At 46.1% G+C, this 17,390-nt stretch overlaps 1 protein-coding gene across 2 annotated transcripts; it reads right to left on the bottom strand.

The window, feature by feature from the left end:
- Positions 1-2,185: 2,185 nt before the first annotated feature.
- Positions 2,186-15,974, bottom strand: TIRAP (TIR domain containing adaptor protein). Of its 2 annotated transcripts, none has more exons than XM_047071899.1 (5): positions 15,869-15,974; positions 8,044-8,103; positions 5,327-5,482; positions 3,062-3,663; positions 2,186-2,508 (listed from the first exon to the last, which is right to left on the bottom strand). In XM_047071899.1, exons 3-5 carry the CDS (start codon positions 5,388-5,390, stop codon positions 2,434-2,436), a joined length of 741 nt encoding a protein of 246 aa, XP_046927855.1. In that variant the 5' UTR covers positions 5,391-5,482; positions 8,044-8,103; positions 15,869-15,974; the 3' UTR covers positions 2,186-2,433. The 2 variants fall into 2 exon arrangements, with proteins under 2 accessions (XP_046927855.1, XP_046927856.1); XM_047071900.1 differs by having other exon boundaries at positions 3,076-3,663; positions 15,869-15,973.
- Between the last annotated feature and the right edge of the window lie 1,416 nt (positions 15,975-17,390).

Here is a 17,390-nt window from a genome sequence, read left to right as displayed (position 1 = left end):
TCATGACCTGAGCTGAAGTCAGACGCTTAACCGACTGAGCCACCCAGGTGACCTGTGACTTCCTTAAAAACCATAGTAAGTGAGCCAGTGTGCCACTGATGCAGGGATTCACAAACACACAGAAGAGACCCCCACACATGATAATATAATGACAGCAGTGACATCACAATCAGTGGGAGGAAAGGACAGACTCGTAGTCAGTAAAGAATGGCCATTCAAATGGGAAAAAGAAATTGGACCTTTGACTTATAAGCCCAGAACAACAACAAAAACCCAAACAAAGCATCCTGGTGGATTAAAGACCTAAATGTGAAATAGCTCCAGAAGAAAATACAGGAATAGGGAAGGATTTCCTAAATAAGATACAAAAACACAGACTACAAAGTAATAGGTAAAAGGTTTTATATTAAAAAATAAAGCATTCTGTTCTTTAAAAGATACATTTTTTTGGAAAACTTCTAAAAAGATACATAGTTTGATATGTAGGAATAAAATAATGCCTGGGATTTGCTTCAAAGGGACCTGGTGGGGAGGGAATGAGTGGGGTGATTGTTGATATCAGCTTAGCTCTGAGTTGGTAATTGTTGAAGCCAGGTGATGGGTATATGGGTATTGGTCAAATTTTTCTCTTCGGTTTATGACATACAAAGAATTTCTCACACACACACACCAAAACAGTTTAAAAAGAAGAAAAGAATAGGATACCAGTTTTCACCCACCAGGTCAACAAACATTTTCCAATCCGATAATTCTAAGTGTTAGTAAGAACATGAAAAAGTGGGAAATCTCACACACTAATGGTGGGAACATACACTGACACAACCAATTTGGAAGAAAATTTGGCATTTTCTACCGAAATTGAAGATGTGTATTTGCTACCCAGCTGTTCCCCATCTAGGCTAAGTCCTAGAAAATCTTGCTCATGGAAACACGCACAAAAATGTTCATAAACTCATTGTTTTTACTAGCAACAAATGGCAAACAACCAAATGTCTGTTTGTAAAGGAATGTGTGACTAAATCGTGGTATGTTTACATAATAGAACCATAGTGAAGTTCCTGGTGTTCGTTACATGTATCCACATGGATAAATCTTAACATGGTTAAAAAAAAAAAGAATTTGTAGAATACGAACATTATAATACCACTAGATACAGTACAAAACCATGTAAAAGTAAATATGTTCTCAGGGATGTATACGTGAAAAGCTAACAATGATGAATTCAAAATTCAGAAGGGTGATTGCTTCTGATGGGAAAAGGGAGGAGAATGTAATTAAAGGCACAAAGGGAGTACCATAGGGATTGTAAGGTTGGGCTTCTTAAGCTGAGTGGAATATACAGGAATGTACATTATATTCTTGAGTCTTTTTGTATGTAATAAAATAATACATAATGAAAATAGAAAATGTTTTCACAATATATACAAATGTCAAATCATGTTTTATACCTGAAACTAATGTTAATATATTAATTATATCTCACATATATATATACGTATATATATGTGTGTGTACATACATATATGAATTTTTCCAGTAAAAGGAGGGGACGTGGTAGGGAGAAGTGAGAGAAGTGGCACAAAAGTACACATCAGGGGATGTATTCGAAATTCATTTCGGTTCAACAACAGACTTATTGAGAACAGGTGAATGAAACCTTGTCCTACAAGGCCCACAGTCATCTGCCAGAAGAAGACAGCTCATCTCTCTCAGTGCAGACGTTAAGAAGCTTGTAAAAGCTTGGCTTCTAGTCAGACCTTTGATGAGGCCCCCATGAGTCAGAGCATCGGTGGGTGGGCTTCTGACCCAGGTGCAGGGTCTGAGCTTCTCCTTGCCTCCACCCCTGCTGCTCCCTGCCACCTCCTGTCTATTCAGAATGGTTTCTAGATGTGTCTTAATGACACGTGCAATAAAAATTCAGGACAGCGCTGAATGCATCTTTCGTGTAGATTTCTGAAGTGAACAACATCCCTGGGAAAGAGAAGGGCAGTAGTGTGAGTGTGAAGGATCGGTACCTGTTGCTTTCTCCTGATGCCAGGCAACTGGGGACACCATCCCCTCTGAAGCATGCGGTGTAGGCTTCTAGCCCATGAATCAGGTTAGTGACCTTTCCAGGGGAAGATGTAGGCATGTGCCGGGGCTTCATGTGTCCAGTTGGGCCGGAGGCAAAACACTGGTGATCATCGTGGTATCAGCACCTCCCACCACCTACAATTTCTGGCTTCCCCATGGCCTTCCTGGGGAGTCCCCAGTTTCCTCATGCCTTCCTCAGGGGGAGTCCCCAGCTTCCCCATGGCCTTCGTGGGGGAGTCCCCGGTAATGGGTGCCTGATGGGCAATCTGAGCCCAGGATCACATACAAAGTGCCACAGACTGGTGCCTTACACCTCGTCACAGCTGCCGGAATCCAAGACCCTGTGAGACCCTGGGCTCTCTAACTCGATTTCCAGCTTTGCTCCAACTTTCTGGGTCCCGTGGTGATAGAAGTGTCAGCTGATGGTCTGCAGATCTGAAAGAGACCAAACAGAATGGCAGGGCTTGTCACCCTTCCCAGACCCCAGCATCTGTTTCCCGCAGTGGGTCCTGCCACTTCTACCTTTTATCTATTTCACTTTCCAAACCCACCGTAATAGCAAGTCCCCACCCCCAGATACACAATTCTTTCCTATTATTTTGTACCACTGGCCCTCCTGGCATTTTCCTGGGTCTGGGGGAACATCTCCAACGTGACTTCAGAGAGAGAAACCATTAATACCTACTACTATTAATACCTATAATGATAATGGCTATTTTCTGAAGACTTGACAGGTGCTAGGCCCTGCCCGTTATGAGTACTTTACATGCGCCAGGCCATAGTCTGAACACTTGTTTAGTGTATATACTCCTTTAGGTATATACTGTCCTCACTTTACCAGTGGGGAAACCCAAGTACAGAGGACTTGGAATAACTTCCAGCCTTTTCCAGAGCCTGCATCTTGAGCTACTGGGCTACAGTGACTGTCTCCTAAAAGCCGAAGTCGATCAGATGCTGTGGCCAAAGCCACCTTCCCATTCTCCCTTACCCCTAATAGCTTACAACGCATGACAGCTTCCTTGACTTGGCGAAAGCCACCGTCGGGGCCCCGGCCGTCCACGAAGTACATGAACCGGAGCTCAGCGGGGTAGGCGGCTCTGGCGAGGCCTGACATCAGGGGGATGGTGCGGCCCTCCGCCCCGGGAGCCTCACTCAGGGCCTGCAGCATCTGGTACTTGCACCACGGGTCCTGCAGGAAGCCTGGGGTGATGAGCAGCACGCGGCAGTGACTGTTGCTCAGTGCCTGGCACAGCTCGGACACGATGGCGCCGCCTGGGGTTGCATCCCGCAGCTGCAGGAAGCAGCGCAGGCTGGCGGTGCTGCCTTCCAGGTAGGAGACCAGCTCCTGGGCGGCTGCCAGGTCCTCCTCGCTGTGGCACACACAGACATCGTAGTCCTTGCTCCAGCGGCCGCTGCTGCCGCCGCTGCCGCCGCTGCTGCTGGCGACCACGTGTGTTGGAGACGAGGTTGAGCTGAGGCCCAGGCGTGGGGGGTGGTCCTGGGAGCTCGGCTGTGAGACGTCACTGGAGGGGCCGTCTGAGGATTCCAGTATCTTCTTGGGCTTCTTCGACAGGGCCTGCCTGAACCAGTCTGTGGGGAGAGAAACACCACTCAGGCTTGGTATTCTCACCAGGCTGCCCTGGACAGAGCCCAGCCCGGCGCCCTGCTCTGGCCACCATGCCACATTGCTCTCAGAGACCTACTGCTCTATTTCGTACATCCTGCAGGACTGGCTTTAAGGTCCCATTATCTTCAAACGTTTTGGAAGTCACGAAAACTCTGGCTCTTTTATAAGTCATGAGAATGTAATGAACGGCATGCCGACTAGTGAATAATACTGTCTTCCATATTTGAAAGTTGCCAAGAGAGGAAACCTTAAAAGTTCTCATCACAAGAAGAAAAGTTCTGTAATTATCACTGGTAATGGATGTTAACGAGACTTCTGGTGATCGTTTCGCAATATGTACAAATATTGAATCATTATGTTGTATACGTGTAACTAATATAATGTATGTTAATTATACTTCAATAACTAAATTAAAAAAAATCCTTTGTATAACAACAATATGAAAATTAAAAAGGGAAAGGAAATAACTCTGACTGTTTCACCCACCTGATTAGGAAAGATGGCTTTGCCCTATTCCAGGCCCTTCGATTTCTGGTACCCTCCGCTTACGCTACCCAGAACTTCCCGCTAGCGCTGACTAGCCAACCGTCTGCTGCTAGTCTGTAAGTAGAGCTGTGTTAAGCTGGGAAGAATCAATCAGTTCCCAAACCCACTCTCTGCACTGAGGGGAGGTGGATTTAGATTAAGGTGGGCAACCCGTTATGGGAGGGAAGGAGGGGAGGGATTGGCATCTGTCTGGCCCGGAGGAATCCCAGAGTGTTGTTGCTAAGTGGTAAAACAAAAGCATGGGAGAGGATTACTACTCAGAGCTCCTGAAGAGCAGAGAGCTTAGTGATTCACAACCTACACTTCGGAGCCAGGCGTAGATTTGATTGTGGACCTACTGCTTGCTTTCTACATGACCCTACGCAAGTCAGTCTCTGTCTCCATTTCCTCACCTGGAAAATGTGTTCATTTTAATTGCTGTTGAAGATTAATGGAGATAATGCCGTGTCTGGGATATTGTAAGTATTCCATAATGATTTCAGCTCAGCTTCTCCAGACTCTTCAAAAAAAATTATTTTTTAATGTTTATTTTTGAGAGACAGAGCAAGAGCAGGGAAGGGACAGAGAGAGCAGGAGACACAGAATCTGAAGCAAGCTCCAGGCTCTGAGCTGTGGCCCGACGTGGGGCTCAAACTTGCAAACTGCGAGATCATGACCTAAGCCGAAGGGAGACGCTCAACCGACTGAGCCACCCAGGCGCCCCTCCAGCTTTTCATAGGGACAGAAAGTTTAATGTTCTGGAGATTTGTTTTCTCACTCTGCCTGGCTCCTTCTTCTGATAGGTTCTGAAAGACTTAGATGACAAGAAACATGATGCTAGGTGCTCAGCACAATGGTTTCCAGGCTAGGAAATGAGCCGAGCACGCGTGCAAAAGCTGTGAGCCCATAGGACTGAATGTTCTATGATGCGTGCCTCTCTCCTCACTCACCACAAAGCTTCTGGGCTCTGAGGTCAAGGCAGGAGGCCTCTATCTTCAGCCTCCCTAGCATTTCCTGCTGCACTTGGCCCAGGCAGCCTTCCACCTCGCTAACACTCATAGCTGTGAACAAGAACACAATTAGGAGCCTATTTCCACTCACCAGCCATCTTGCCCAGAGGCTTCCTGGACCGGGAGCGAGGAGCTGAGGAGGTTGATGATGCCATAGTGTTGGGCTCAAAACTAACCCCATGAGACCAGGCATTGGTAAAGTGGGAGAAGGGAGGGGACTCAGTCTTGATCTTATGGAACAGCCATCCTATAAGAGACAGAGAGAGAGGATCACAAAAACTGGTCTTACCTTACTCCTAGTCCCAGCGTGTGGGCTCTAGATGTTCTCTCCTAATGCCCGACAGAGGCTCAATCTCTCTAGACCTCATCCCTATCCCTTATCCACCACTGTGACTGGAGCTGGCTTCCAAAAAAATCCCAGATCTGTGTGATGTGGTGAGACTTACAGAGTAAGGAGTTCAGCATGACCAGTTGAGGGACTGTCCTGTGCTGCCTCTGGCCAGGAGCACCCTGGGGATGTGGGGAAGGGTGGCTGGCACGAAGCCGCCATGGTAAGGACTTCCTGTGTTGGAAGAGCGGGGAAAGATGGCATGGGAGGAGGAGGACCCTGGGCTCATAGGAACACATAACTCTCAGGTCATCCTAAATACCCCAGAAATCAACCTGAAGACTGGCAGAGCAAACTCCACAACTAAAGGGGGAGAAAAGGCCACAAGAAGAAGGTAAGAAGCATGGAGATGTGGTTTGGGGTGGGAGGGAAGGGATCCTGGCTGCTGCAGAGGGGAGGGAGCTGCAGTCACGGAGAACCGTGTGAGAGAGAGAGAAGTTCTAGGAGATGAGTGTCAGGAGACAAGTTGAAGGTTTCCCCAAAGCCATTGGCTACTGAAGCAAGAGGAGCTGAATTTCATGAGATTTTGCAACCAGCAGGGCTTAAAGGCTGGAGTTGTAAAGGTTGGAGGGCTTGGCTGGGATAGAGCCGGAGGGCACTGCCCTGCTCCCAGTGGGCAAGTAAGCAGGAGAGCAATAGGGAAAAGTGATCTGAAGAGGGCCTGGGGCACACAAGAGAGATCATTGCTCTTCTCCTGAGAGGCAGTTCACAGAGAACTTTCCTGGAACAAAGGAGCCGGCCAGCACCATTTCCCTCCTCCTCTCCCCTCCCCCTTACCTCAGCGTAAACAGGGAACCACCACTGGGGGAGGCAGCTCAGAGGCACACTGGCTGCCTAACCTGCTTATGCCTAGCCCCGCTCTCCTGCTCCTCCCTTGCTGTCTGGTGGGACTGCCCCACTCCAGCAAGCATGACTCAGTCCCAGCACAGGGGGCAGAGGGCCCCTGTCCCAGAAGACCAACACAAACCCTTGCCCACACCACATCTCCTGACCAGAGAGTTCTGCCTGGCTTCGGCTCTATTAGAAGTAGCATCAGGTCTCATTTAACAAGCAGACCTAGTTAAAACTTACCATGCTCAGATCAGGACCAAACACTGCCCACTGCAGGCAAGGAGAGCTTCTGCAGACAACTAGCCTGAAGGACACAGCAGCCAAAACACAGCAGCAGAGTGCATGTAGCACGCCCCAGAGACCCTCCCTGAAGCCCCAGGCCCTGGGCACTCCATGACCTCTTCTACACAAGGCCATTGCTTTCAGGAGCAGCAGACATAACCTGCTCTTCTAACACAGAGAAGAAGGCAGAGACTTAGACAAAATGTGAAAATGGAGGAATTTATCCCCAATGAAAGAACAAAATAAGGCCAGAGCCAGAAATCTAAGAAAAACAGGTATAAGTAACCTGTTTAATGGGGAATTTAAAGTAATGCTCATAAGAGTGCTTGGTAGACTTGAGGAGAAAATGGAAAACTTCAAGGAGACCCTTACCACAGAGAGAAGAGAGTTAAAAAAGAATCAGATATTTTAAAAAGCGCAATAAATGAGATTGAAAACACGCTTGATGCAATGAACGGCAGAATGGAAGAAGCAAAAGAACAAACTAGTGACCTAGAAGATAAAGTAGTAGAAAGTAATCAGCTGAACACAAGAGAGAAAAGGATTATGCAAAACAAGAACAGACTTAGGGATCTCAGTGACTTCATCAAACATAATAACATTCATATAATAGGGATCCCAGAGGGAGAAGAGAGAGAAAAGGAAGCAGAAAATATATTTGAAGAAATAGTAGCTGAAAACTTCCCTCATCTGGAGCAGGAAACAGATATCCATATCCAGGAGGCAGAGAGAATCCCCAAGAAAATCCCCAACAAAATCAACCAAGGCATGTTGTAATTAAACTGGCAAAATATAGCAATAAGGAAAAAATCTTAAAAGCAGCAAGACAAAAGAAGATGGTTACTTATAAGGGAAAACCCATAAGGCTAGCAGCAGATTTTTCAGCACAAACTCTGCAAGCCAGAAGGTACGATATATTCAAAGAGCTGAGTGGGAAAAATCTGCAGCCAAGAATACTCTATCCAGCAAGGCTAACATTCAAAATAGAAGGAGAAGTAAGTTTTACAAACAAGAACTTCCTGTGCCAGTGCTGAAATGGGAGAAGGACAGGTGCTATTTGGACAAGTAATTATGCATCCAGGTAGGCAGATGCTGAAGAGCAGAGAAAGAGCACATGCAAGAAACCTTGGGAGATTTTTCTGCCAGTCTGCCTTCCCTTGAATGACTCCCTCCTTCCACCTATCCATCCAAACACCCATGCCTCCCTCTCTCCCCCCTGCTTCCTCCCTTCCTTCCCCACTCCCTGAGCTAGTGTCACATAGTGGTGAAGTCTACAGACTCTGCAGGTAGAGTGCCTGGATGCTTACCTCTTATTAACCGTGGACTTTGGCAAGCTACTTAATCTTGCTAAGCTTCGGCTTCTCCATCTGTGAAATGAAAACAAAACTAGAACTGCTCAGCTTTATTGTGAAGACCACATGAGACAATTTATGTAAAGTGCTAATGGTTCATGGCATAGAATGTTCAGAAAATAGTGTGGGTTAGCATGTATTTAAAACAATCTAGATATTGGAGGGATACATGATGTTCACAGTTTAGAAGACTTAGTAATGTAATCAATTTTCCCCAAATTAATCTTAAGATCAGTGTTATCCAAATTCTGGAATTTGCAGCAGGGAGTGGGGGAGGGGGGTGTGGGATTGTCAGTCTGCTTCTAAATTTAAAGGGATATGCAAAGGATTTATAACCTCTTCAATGTTTCCTGGGATTGTCAAAAAAGCAGAGGCTTGCTTTCTCACTCCAACCTATCTGCAGAGGTCAAAACAGACTCCTGGGAAATCAAAGAGAACTTGTCCTATGAAACACAAAGTAGAAGATAAGTTTCCCAATTGAACGGATGTTATTCAATATTGAGGATGATGCTCTGTTCCTTGCTAAATGCTGAACACCTTTATGCCAAGCCAATGACTATCAGACAAGATACTGATGATTCATGAAACTGTATCAAAGTTCAAAAAAGAGAGGGAGAACTTAAACGCCTGCGGCAAGAGGGGCAGAAAGAAGAAGTGGAATGGGCACAGGAACCAGAGACATACCGAAAGAGAAGAGCAGTTGGCTGCTAAGCTAGCCAAGGGGACACAAAAAAGGTGAAGCCTGGCATGTATATGTGGTTCTTTTGCTACCTCATATTCTTTGGATTTCAGAGAGCCTCAGTGGTGCACTGAGGTTAAGGCAGTGCCTGATGGCCACTGATTTTGAAGTCCTTTTCCAGGTCTGGGGTTGCTGTCCCGCAACATCTTCATTTCAACCAATCAGAGGTCCTTTCTCTCCCGCAGTAGTAGACAAAATGTCTCTGGGCTTTTATATCATTTCAACAGTTTGTCAATTTTGTTTTAATTTTAAAATTCATTATGTGGCCTCGATAGACTTGTAAACTAGAGAACCATTTGATATTTTTAGTGATAGCTTAAAGGTTAGAAATTAACATAATGCTTTAATCTTAACACACGTAGATTTAAAAGTTTCAGTTTCTCATGTTATGACATGACTTGGCCATACATGCTGATTTTTGGTAATTGCCTTTCTTTCATTGCTTGGTTAAGAAATCCAATTGCCCAACCGCATATGCCACTGTAAGTGGGTTGGCACAAGCCCTTTGACTAATGTTATGGACAAGTTTAAACACAGGAAATAACAGCATCTTTGACACAGGATAATTCAGCAAGATGGCAGACAAGTTCCCTTAACCCTATACACTGTCTACTTCCTGGAATCTAACTCCCCACTACACCTTTCTTGTTATCTTTCAGTTCTTGTGCAGCTGAAGTGGTGAGGCTATCACACTTAAATATGCTTTAATCTTTACAAGATTTAGTACTAGTAATATATATTGAGATAGAGGAGACATCGTCGTCAAACAGATGAGCAGATAACGAACCCACATCTCCAAAAGGAGGGTCTAATCACTAGCTCTGTCTATTTAGGGACTGGTTGTATTGTCTTACATGTAGTCACTTTCCCTTGTGCTTTTTACAAAATTCACAAAAGGACAGACACCTAAGTACCTACCTTGTAGATAATTACAAAGTCTTCATAAAAAAAATTAGTGAAAACTTCTTTTAAAAAAGCAACGGTATTATATCTTTAGTGGTTTTTATTTTTATTTTTTTAAGTTTATTTATTTATTTTGAGAGAGCGTATGAGCGAGGGGGAAGCAGAGAGAGAGGGAGGGAGGGAGAGAGGGAATCCCAAGCAGGCTCCACACTGGCCATGCAGAGCCTGATGCAGGGCCTGAACTCAACAAACCATGAGCTCATGACGGGAGCTGAGGTCAAGAGTTGGATGCTTAACCGACTGAGCCACCCAGCCCCCCTTCCCTTTAGTGTTTCTTAGAATCCTTTTGCAACGTTATATGTAGAATGTGTTATGTGAGGAAAAATATGAAGTTTCATTGTACAAAATACAAAGTGTATTAAGTATTATCCAATACCCTATTGGGTCTCCAATATCTATTGGTATAGGGAATGTACTGAAACATAGGAAGACATATGATTACAATATGTATCTTACATTTCTGTTAGGCTGGACTCACTTTCTATGGTGGACAGGATAATGGTCCCTGAAAGATGTCCACATCCTAGTCCTTAGAACCAGGGAATATGCTACCTTACATGGCAAAAATAGATTTTGCAGATTAGATTAAGGATCTTGAGGGGTGCCTGGGTGGCTCAGTTGGTTATGCATCTGACTCTTGATTTTAGCTCAAGTCATGATCTCCGTTGGTGAGATCAGAGCCCTGCATTGGGCTCTGTGCTAATGGTGCAGAGCCTACTTGGGATCCTCTCTCTCTGCCCCTCCCTTGCTTGCTCCCTCTCTCTCTCTCTCTTTCTCTCTCTCTCTCTCCCCCTCTCTCTCTCCCCCCTCTCTCTTTCAAAATAAATAAATAAACATTAAAAAAAAAAAAAAAAGGATCTTGAGATGTGAAGAGTATCCTGGATGACCCTAGAGGGGAAGGCTGAATGTTATCACAAGGGTCCTTATAAGAGGAAGGCAGGAGTGGGGGGAGGGTTAGAGGAGAAGTGACAACAGAAGCAGAGGTCTGTGTGACATGGGGCCATGGGCGGAGAATGAAGGCAGCCTTTATAAGTGGAAAAGGCAAGTTCATGGATTTTTCTCTAGAGCCTCCAGAAGAACATAGCCCTGCCGATCCATTTTAGACTTCTGATTGCCGCCACTGTAAGCTAATAAATGTATGTTGTATTAAGCCACTAAGTTTTTGGTGATTTGTTACAGAGCAGTTGGAAACTACTGCACTATCCTTGATTGTATGTCAGGCCGTGAATGGAGCAAGCGTCGAATCTTAAGACTGGTCTGTTTAAAGGTTTAAATTGTTTGAGTTTTTCACTTCTTTGATGAATAAATTATCATCACATTTCACTTGATTTGGACTTTAAATAAAGAATATCGGTTTCAAAGGCTAAGTTTGCTTCTCAAACATTTGCTAAAACACTTGTCGGGCAGGATTTGTTAGGACTTAAAGGACACTGTCACTTAATAGTGCTCAGTGTAACGGGGCACCTGGGTGGCTCAGTCGGTTGAGCAACCAACTCTTGATTTCGCCTCAGGTCATGATCCCACTTAAACACACACACACACACATGTATGTGTGTCGAGCCCCATGTCAAGCCCCACATCGAGCCCACATCAGTCTCTGCACTAAGCGTGGAGCCTGCTTAAGATTCTGTCCCTCTCTTCCTTCCCTGCTTGCACTCTCTCTAAAAAGAAACAAAAACAACAATAAAGTGCTCAACTAAATTGTTAATAGCTTGATAGACACAATATTGTGTTTCTCAGAGTGATTTATAGAGCAGTTACTTTATATATGATGTGTACTGTCTGTATATGCATTTATAAGTATATATACACACTACGTATATTTACCATATAAGATGTGTACATGTGAGGTGCCTGGCTGGCTCAGTCGGTAGAGCGTACAGCTCTTAATCTTGGGGTCATGAGTTCGAGCCCCACATTGGGTGTAGAGATTACTTTAAAAAAGATATTTAAAAATATGTACACGTGAATGTAGCATGTATATGAATATTGTGTCATACTTATGTGTGTGCATACGTGTGCGTGTTTGATCGTAACTTAGCAGACTAGAGAGAGACTCCCATTCTGACTTTGAAGAATTTACCAGGAAATTGCAGGCAGCCTCTAGAAGCTGAGTGATCTCTACAATTAACCTCTAGAAGAGAAGTGATCTCCAGGTGACAGCCAGCAAGAAAACCTTAGACCCGCAGTCTTAGAACCGCAAGGAGATGAATTCTGCCAACAAAGAACAACCTGAGGGAGCTTGGTAGTGGATCTTTCCCCATTTGAATCCCCAGTGGCACTGTGGCCCCAGCTAAAACCTGGAGGTAAGCCAGGTGAGACCCCAGCAGAAGAATCAGCCAAGCCTTGCCTGGGCCCTTGACCCACAGAAACTACCAGGTAATAAATAAGTGTTGGTTTAAAATGCTGAACTTGTAATAATTTGTTACCCAGCCCAGAAAACAAATACAATGATGGTTTAAAATGCCAGTTCCTGTGCCCCACCCCAAATCTACTGAATTAGATCTCTGGGTGTAAAACTTGGGAAACTGATTTTTAAACAGTAACTTCGGAAGACTTGAAAAATGCCAAAAAAGTACATATATGCGCACGTGTGTGTGCATTTAAAAGCACCTGTTTTTAAAAATTTAATTACAAGTCAAAAGTATTCTAACTGGTTATTCAAATCTAAAACTTTAGCTGAAGTTCAGCCACGTGGGAACATATCTTACTGATCAAACATGAGTGGGAAACATAATAATGTCTTTTGCAAAAAGTAGCAACTCGTTCTTGGGAAAACACCAGTTTCTTAGTTTTAAAAAATTCTCTTTGTTTTGAAACTATATCATATAGGTACTAAAGCCCATTTTAACTAAAATAAGGTGAATTTATTTTGTATTTACTTTGCTGTAGATCTGATGTAAATATGCAGGCATTGAATGTAACATAGATTGTGTCAGCAGTAAATTGGTGGATGGATACAGTTTACAAATTATGCCAATTACATACCCTTTTACATTAGTACTCTATTGAGCTTACAAAATGACTGCTTTTTATATATTTCTTAAAAAGGCTTTGGGAGGAGTAGTTAAATAAAAAATACCTACGATCTTAAAGAAGAGCAATGCTGAGAGCTTCCACCACCAGAATAATAGAGATTATAAAGCAACCATTAAGGCAGCGTGCTAATGTGCACAAGGACAGACAGACGATGGAAGAACAGGGTGTCCAGAAACAGACCCACATCTCTACCGTCTCCTGATTTATGACAAGGCTGACACCGCCATGCAGTGGGGAAAATTGTCTTTTTAACAGATGGTGCTGCATCAATTTTGATAGCCTTGTAGAAAAAAATAAATTTGACCCTATTTCACACCACACAAAAAACTTAATTTCAAGTAGATAGAAGTGAGAATAACCATAAAACTTTCAGAGGAGAATATAGGAAATTATCTTCCTGACTTTATCTTCTGATTTATTTAAAATTGTCATGGGGGCAGCTGGGTGGCTCAGTCAGTTGAGCGTCTGACTTTGGCTCAAGTCATGATCTCACGGTTTGTGAGTTCGAGCCCTGCATCGGGCTCTCTGCTGGCATGAAGAGCTCGCTTTGGATCCTCTGTCTCTCCCGCTCTCTGCCCCTCCTCCACAAGCTCTCTCTGTCTCTCTCTCAAAAATAAATTAAAAAAAAATTTGAGATATAATTGACATATAACATAATAGTTTCAGATGCACAACATGATGATCCAACGTATGTGTATATTATGAAATGGTCACCGCAATAAATCTAGCTAACATCCATCACTACATAATTACACATTTTTTTCTTGTAACGAGAATAAATCCACTCTCTTAGCAACCTTCAAATATGCAATAGTTTTTATGACTCTAGTAACTATGGTGTAAATTTACATCCCCAGGATTTATTTATTTTATAACTGAGTTTGTACCTTCTGACTACCTTCACTCATTCTTCCCACCCACCACCCCTTGGGTAAGTAAAGAGTTTTTCAACTGGCCATAAATAATACAACCATCCAGAAAAAAAAAAAAAGATACACTGGGCAACATTAAACTGAACTTCTGTTCATCAAAAGATATCATTAAGAGAGTGAAAAGGCAACCTCCTGAGAGAGAGAGAAGATATTTTAAAAATACATATGCCATAGGGGCGCCTGAGTGGCTCAGTCGGTTAAGCATCCGACTTCAGCTCAGGTCATGATCTCACGGTTCGTGAGTTCGAGCCCCGTGTCGGGCTGTGGGCTGACAGCTCAGAGCCTGGAGCCCGCTTCAGATTCTGTGTCTCCCTCTGTCTGCCCCTCCGCTGACGGCACTCTGTCTCTCGCATTGTCTCAAAAATAAATAAACATTAAAAAAATACATATGCCATAATATCCAGAATATTTAAGAAGTCTTACAAACTAGGAAGAAACAGAGACAATCTACTGACAAAATGGGTAGAAGAACTGAACACTTTGCAAAAAGGCTATCCAAATGCCCAGCAGACACATGAAAAGATGCAGATTCATTAGTCATAAGAGGAATGCAAATTAACACCTCAGTGCAACACCACGGCCCATGCACTGAGCAGAGTGGCTACAATGAAAAAGAGGGACCATATCGCGTATTGGTGAAGGTGTGGAGGAATAGGAACTCACACTGCAGATGGGAGTGTAAGTTCATACAACCGCTTTGGAAAACCATTTGGCACGAAACTATGCTAACGCTGAACACACCCAGCAATTCCACACTTAGGAACATTCCTATCAGAACTGCTGATGTTCACCTGAAGACAAGTACGAGAATGCCTCGTGGCACTATTTCAAAAAATAAAAAAACAACCCGAACGGGAAACAACCCGTGTCCGTCCATCCAAGTGTCCAGCAGAAAGTAGAAATAAATTGTGCTCTCTCTGTACAGTGCAAAATTATGCATCAGTTGAGAGTAAATGAATTACTGCTAAATGCAACACGGCTGCATCTCACATACTGTCCACGTGTCAAAAGTTCAAAACCAAGTAAAACGATTTTATGATGTGAGAAGCCAGGATAATAGTTGCCCTTAGATGAAAGTAGCCATGGGAAGTGGACATTGAGGGCTTCTGGAATGCTAGTGGTATTTTATTTATTCTGGATGCAGGTTGCACAGGAAATCCACTGTGTGAAAACTGGGTAAGCTGTAAGGTCGCACTGCAATATATATATTTTTTAAGTTAAAAAACAAACAAACAAACAAACCAACAACAAACCGGGCACCTGGTGGCTCAGTCGGTTAAGCCGTTCAGTGTCTGACTTCTGCTGTCAGCACAGAGCCCGCTTCTGATCCCCTGTCCCTCTCTCAGTCTCTGCCCCTCCCCCTCTCAGAAATAAACAAACATTAAAAAATAATAATGTTTAGAACACAAACAACCAAACTAGATGCGACTCTCTCGGACAGCCAGTGAATCCTGACCCTAGGTGCCCCCCAGCTTAGGTGTCCTAGCTACCAGAGTACTCCGGGCTGCCCCTCTCTCTCGGTGGCACTTAGCAGGGCGAGTTGTAATTTCTAATTTACCCGTCTCCAGGGAGACGACAGGGCTGAACCTTTCCTGTCCAATGCTGTCACTCCAGCACTGCACAGGTATCCCAGTCCTTGACAGATGTTCATGAAAGGCCTCCGTAGGTCATGAACCCTAACTAAAGCCATCTCCTCGCTGGAACACCCACACACAAACCCATCAGAAGAGCAAAGAAGGATGCGAGGAGACCGTGGTAGAGACCCTCTCTCTACAGTTAAAGATGGAAACAACCTGACCGAGCCGGGCTGTTCAACACAAACTAAAGGGCGCGGGGGTGGGGGTGGGGGTGGGGGGAGGTTCCCTGCACGAGCTCCTTTGCGACGGAGAAGGTGACAACTTTCTCGGAGATCCTGCTCACCCAGTTTCCGTATTCGGGGTGCTGGAAGCAGCCAGGAAAAGGGGGCAGGGGAGAGGAAAGCGGCGTCCCGGCCAAGGGACAGGGACAGGGCCGGTCCCGGCGCAGGGACCCTCCTCCGCCCCGCCCACCACCCGCGGTGACCCCCACCCGGGGCCGCCCCCGTCCCCGCGTCCCCGCAAGCGCTCACCAGCGCGTGGGTGGCGGCGACCCCGCCGCGGTGCTGGCGGAGAGGCTGGCTCCGGCTCCCGCGCGGTGCCGGCCGCCCCCGGCGAGGGGAAGTGCGGCGCGCAGGCCCCTGGCCGCCGGCCGCCCGCCCGGTTCCCCCGGCTCCGCCGGAAGCGGCGAGGCGGCCCGGCCCGCGGCCCCTCCTCCTCCCCGGCCCGCGCCCTGACTCTGCGAGGAGCTACCGCCGCCGCGTCACCCGGCCCGGGAGCCGCGTCTCCCTGCTGCCTGCCGGCGAGGCCCTGGGAGCTCCGGAGCCCGCAACCGGGCGGAAACCCGGAGAAGAGGCTGTCCTCCCGCGTCCCCCGGAAACCCGCCGCGACACTGTCCCGCGTCGGGGAGAAGGAAAAGAAACCCGTGTTCCACGCATTTCGTCCTCTTGACACCCTGCAAGGCAAGATCCCATACCTTTTTTTCCTTTTCTACAGTTAAGAAAAGCGGAGCTTGAACTTGTCCAGAGGCCGCACGGTAGGTTGGGAACGTGGCTCTCGGATGCCGAAGGGGGCCGCCCGGGACACCGAAGCCGGGGCGGGAAGCCGATGCCGGCCCCTGCGCTGCGCCCCACTGCGATTCCCGAAAGGGCGCGAGGAGCGCTGCTCTGCAGGGTGACAGAGCTGCCGCACAAATGTGGTGAGCAAGACGTTGGCCGAGTCCGGGGTTAAACAGGGTGCAGGATTTCTTTACCTGCCCGTTTGCACCGTGATGAACCCGGTTTGGGTGGGGGAGGGAACACAACATGTAGCATTTCCCAAACTTGTTTCACCGTAGGAGAAATATCGGGGTCTTCCTGAGCAGGGGTCCATGGCACGCCAGTTTGGGAAACACTCCGACAACCGTGCGCACGAAATGCTTGGAGGATGCCGGTAGTTTAACAGGGCCAGTGGAAGATTCACCATCTCCCTTTCAGTCTGATTTCCTCCTTTTCTCACCAGCCAGCAGAGAGAATTAGTGGCTAATCCCGGCAGGCAGTGTAGTATAAGGCTGGGCAGGAGGGCTCTGGAGTAAGATTGCTGGAGTTCGCATCCAGAGCTCATCACTTAACTAGCCCTCCGACCTTGGAAGTGTGCAGCCTGCGGAGGCTCACTTTACTCATCATCGAATTTTAGGATCTGGTTCCTGGTGCTGTGAGGAGGAGTCCATGAGATAAAGTAGGTAGGAGGTACAGGAAGGGCTTCTGGGTTTCTTTTACTCTTTATGAAACTCACCTCAGCTTTCCTTGCTGGGTGCTTGATTTCTGCTGTTCCCTCCACCCGCGGGGTCCCCCCTTTGGGTGCTGCGATCCTCAAACGCCCCTCTTGTGGCAAGCCTCAATTCTGCAACTTACAAAGGAAATCCTTTCTTAACCCTGCCCCTCTGGCCTCTTTCCCTACAATCCCTGTGTTGTTCCCTACAAACCTCGTGTTGTCTGGAGTTGGGCTGATGAGGGTTAGCCCTCCCATTTGACTGAAAAGTCTCGGAGGCCCGGGATCCCCTTCGGGCTCGGGTGC

Source organism: Lynx rufus, unplaced genomic scaffold, assembly GCF_022079265.1.
Source record: "Lynx rufus isolate CCGP_SWC_20201006 ecotype Redwood Valley unplaced genomic scaffold, mLynRuf1.p SCAF_9, whole genome shotgun sequence".
Lineage (NCBI taxonomy): Eukaryota > Metazoa > Chordata > Mammalia > Carnivora > Felidae > Lynx > Lynx rufus.
This window is presented reverse-complemented; position numbering and strand designations above follow the sequence as displayed.